The sequence below is a fragment of the Oryzias melastigma genome, linkage group LG21, assembly GCF_002922805.2.
Source record: "Oryzias melastigma strain HK-1 linkage group LG21, ASM292280v2, whole genome shotgun sequence".
Taxonomy (NCBI): domain Eukaryota; kingdom Metazoa; phylum Chordata; class Actinopteri; order Beloniformes; family Adrianichthyidae; genus Oryzias; species Oryzias melastigma.
Genome location: NC_050532.1, coordinates 12429690 through 12433787, shown reverse-complemented (window position 1 = coordinate 12433787; position 4098 = coordinate 12429690). Strand labels below are relative to the sequence as shown.

Here is a 4098-nt window from a genome sequence, read left to right as displayed (position 1 = left end):
AGACTTGCTTAACTGTGTTGTGACCTGGGGTCTTGTGTCGACTATCTGAGATGTTTGCCATTCTCCTGTGTGACAGAATCAATGAATTATTTAAGACCGCAAACGAAGACGTTTAGATAATCTGACTGGATGCTCCTGGAAGAGCCGGTCCCACTGGCTTTCACGGCCATATCACTGCTGGAGCACAGAAAAACCTTCATCCCCGTGGTACAGACGCTGTTAGCAGTGCAACGGCCGAGATGTGGCCGTGGAATCGACGCACACACACGTGGTACAAAACTTTGGCCGCCGTTACACACGGAAAAAATGTTTGAACTCCACATTAATTTAGAACGTGGGTGAGGTTTTCAGCGGTACAGCCATGCAATCGGGTCAGTGCGAGATCGGGCCGTGGAGCGAATGCCGGCACACGTGCTTGGATGCCGAAATTTCGCATTTGTGGCTGTAGCACGGCCGTTCCACTGCCAGTCTGCCTATGTACCACTGCTACAGCGTCTGTTTAGCCGCTGAGAGCAGACAAAGTGATTTTGTTACATTCATTCCACGTTCAAAACACGTATGACCGCGTTTGTACCACTGATGTTTCACTGCCTGACCCACCCCCTTCTTCACTGCTGGATCGCGTGCCTCGGATCTACATGAAAAGATCTCTGGTCAGTTGGAGTCTAGATTTCATGGTGTGCTCAAGAACCCCCAGCACAATGAAATTACCATGAAAATATTTAATGGTGGTATTAGGCTTGAGCGGTATTCAAATTTGAATACCCTCAATATTCCCTACATTTTACCTCGGTGTATGGTAGTATCTTGACTAATTCAGAACTTAAGGGGCTTTACCAAACTGCTGGGTTTTCCTCCACCGTATGACACAGACTTTCAAACACAAACTGAGAAAAACAATAACATTAAATAGTTGGAATAACTATTATTACTTTAAAGAAGTGAAAAAAAATCCACAAATCCATCTGTGAAATAATTTACAAGATACTTAACATTGTGGTATTAGGATTTGGTGCTTTACATCTTTCCAAGAAAAAATGCTTGAAAATGTGTAAATGCTAAATGAAAACAATAAAAACACTGGACACAAACAGAACATGTTGGCATCTTGATTGTTTGTAGGTTTGGAGAACCTTTCATGCCAACGTCTGATGTGTTCTGGCAGGTGTCCAATGCGAACCTGGAGGTGGTCCGCCTGTTCTTCCGCATCTTGTCCCTCTTCATGATGATTTTTCTGCTGTGTCACTGGAATGGCTGCATCCAGTACTTTGTACCCATGCTGGAGGAGTTTCCTGCCGACTGCTGGGTTCGCAAAGAAAACTTGATGGTAAAGCTCCAACTGTTGATCTGAAGGATGAGAGCATGAGTGATGGATACCCCCCCCCCACCCCCCCGACACACACACACATACAGCTGTGTCTGGTGCTATGGTTATAAATATGACAAACTCAAATTTTAACCTTTGGTTCATGTCTTTTAGTTTTAAAACAAAAGATATATGGGGACTTCTTATGTAAGGGTGTGTATTTGCTAAAGTCTGGGGATACGATACGTATCTCGATACATGTGTCACGATACGATACATATCCCAATGTTTTCCAAGATAGTATTTCACTATTATTTTTTAAAGATTGTGACTTAGAAAAACTTTATCTGGATATTAGTACACCTTTTACATAAATAAAATGACAAAATACCTTTTATTTAATGCTCAGAACAGTAAGCACTGCAGGTGTATCTCATATACAAGTTGATTTTAACCAAGCAACCTCCTTGAACAGGTGCTTTCCAGACACATTTCAGTGTGATGAAGCAGCGTGACAGGATGAAGGAGCGCTTGAATGCAGCTAAGAGGTTTTATTTCTGTCTTCCAGACCGGGGTCTGCAACCTTTAAGACCAAAAGAGCCGTTTGGTCTAGTTTCTTACAGAACAGAACCCAGCGAGAGCCACAAAGTCTCATTTCATCGTTAAAAATGCACAATATTTATGCTCTTTTTGTCAATTAAATGTAAAAATGCAACTTAAATATTCCAATAGTTAAATTACAGCAGCGTTTATATGTATGATGTAAAACAGTTGTAACTTCTTTTCCTCTTGACAGCAGCACAAACGGTAGTTCCTTTGAAAATAAAACCCACTCTGTATCAAAAAAGGTCAAACATGATGTTTTTTATCATTAGGATATTGGTCCTTTTTCTACTCTCAGATATAAATAACATTTTAGTAGAATCTATTTATTTAAAAAACTCTAAACATGTAGAATAAACTGAGCTTTTTATTGTCATTCTCTAAGATGTGAGGGACAAATCGCAAAACCAAATAATTTTGAATCATTTTAAACAGCATTTGTTAAAAAAAACTTTAGTGCAATTTACCAAAATCAAACAACATTTGGAGAGGTTTTTTTTGAACAACTATAAATTAAAAACACAAATTTAGAGAAAATTTCTACAGAATTTCTGACAGTAAATTAAACTTTTTTGTTTATTTGTTTGACATGTCAAAAATCAAGACAAAAATGATCAAACTTAAAAAGGAATCTATTATGTGTTCATCGTTAGCATTTTTCATTAAAGCCACATTAAAAGCTTTTGGTTCAATACTTATTAGGTTATTATGTTTATTAGAAAAACAAATAAAATGCTCAATTACATGTTTGCTTATAAAGAATTAATTAAATATCGTCTTGGCAGCATTTTAAATCAATAAAAGTATTGCCAAATGAAATATTATGATATTTTCTTACACCCTTAGTTTTATGTAAGAAGTGAAATGTTGTGTTTTTTATGCTTGTTTGTTATGTTTGTTTGTAAAACAAAATACATGTTTGTGACTTATAATGACATCATTTTATTAAAGGTATTGTTTATTCAATACTTATCCTTAGCATCTTCAACAATGAAAAAAAGATCATCAATACTAAAGGGTTTTTTGTATTTTAACTCTTGGGTCAACATGCTTTCACCAAAAGGATTAACTGTATTTTCCTTAAAAATGAAATGATAGGCATAGATGTCTTCTGTGCTTCTTTGGAAAATGGTGCTGTTACTGGTTTAAGAAGTGTAGCTTTTTTTGGAATTGCAGTACTTGCATAATTATCAAGGATCCCTTTTCTTCCAGAATTCAACAGTCATTGCAAAGTACTCCTGGGGAGTATTCCGAGCCCTCTCCCAAATGATTGCTCTCTCCTACGGCTCGATGGATGCTCCAACAAGTAAGAAGGGATGTCTCTCTTTCTGTTGCAAGCGGGGCTGTTTTTCATCACAAAGCTGCTGTTTTGCTTTGCCCTCCAGATTATGTAGAAATGTGGATTGTCATGGTCAGCATGGTGTCCGGTTGCATGATGTACACGGTTCTGGTGGCCAACGCCACAGCAATGATTGCCAACCTTGACCCAGCAGCTAAGGAGTACAAAAGCAAGGTCTGTCGTGGATATCACTTCTAACATGTGGATTACTGCTTAGCTTTACGTTCCAGTCTGCACTTCAGTAGTTATGCATTTGTGGAGGAGCTGAAAGATGTGATACTTTCCACAGATGAGCCGTTTGGAGCACTACATGACCTTCATGAAGCTGCCACCAGAGCTGCAGCTTCGCATTAGCAACTATTACCAGGCTCGCTATGGAGGGAAGTGGTTTGATGAGAAGGATGTGATGGAAACGGTTTCCTCGTCACTCAAAGAGGTTAACTTTTTTCTGTTGCACAAGATGCTAAAACTGTTCCATGATAATTGCTCACCCAACAGAAACTCACTGGTCTCTCTCTTAGGTACACAACTGCTCGCTAACTCATGCTTCTAATGAGCTAATTACCAGTCAGCAACTCTGCTACATATGGACCAATTAAGAGAGACAGCAAATGCTGCAAACAGCTCTGACTCACTGCTATTGGTTCACCTCCTAGTCACGACTCAAATCTTATGAGTCGCAGGTTCAATGCAATTTTATGTCATAAATTGAGCGTCGGAGTGCCTTATAATATGGTGGATTCTTTTTGTCCCATAATATCCTGTAGCTCTCAGTAGTGTGGGGTTTGTTGAGAAATGAGCAGAAATGTGGCACGAGTGGCTCTGAACGCTTTCTCTCGTGAGTCGCGAC

At 39.1% G+C, this 4098-nt stretch overlaps 1 protein-coding gene across 1 annotated transcript in view; it reads left to right on the top strand.

Moving 5' to 3' along the window:
* The window catches only part of hcn5 (hyperpolarization activated cyclic nucleotide-gated potassium channel 5), a 12098-nt gene that overhangs the window by 3824 nt on the left and 4176 nt on the right, over positions 1-4098 (top strand). Inside the window, exons 5-8 of the mRNA XM_024260593.2 lie at positions 1166-1327; positions 3122-3215; positions 3295-3422; positions 3538-3684. Of these exons, the coding sequence (XP_024116361.1) occupies positions 1166-1327; positions 3122-3215; positions 3295-3422; positions 3538-3684 (531 nt within the window). The remainder of the gene's footprint in view (positions 1-1165; positions 1328-3121; positions 3216-3294; positions 3423-3537; positions 3685-4098) is intronic.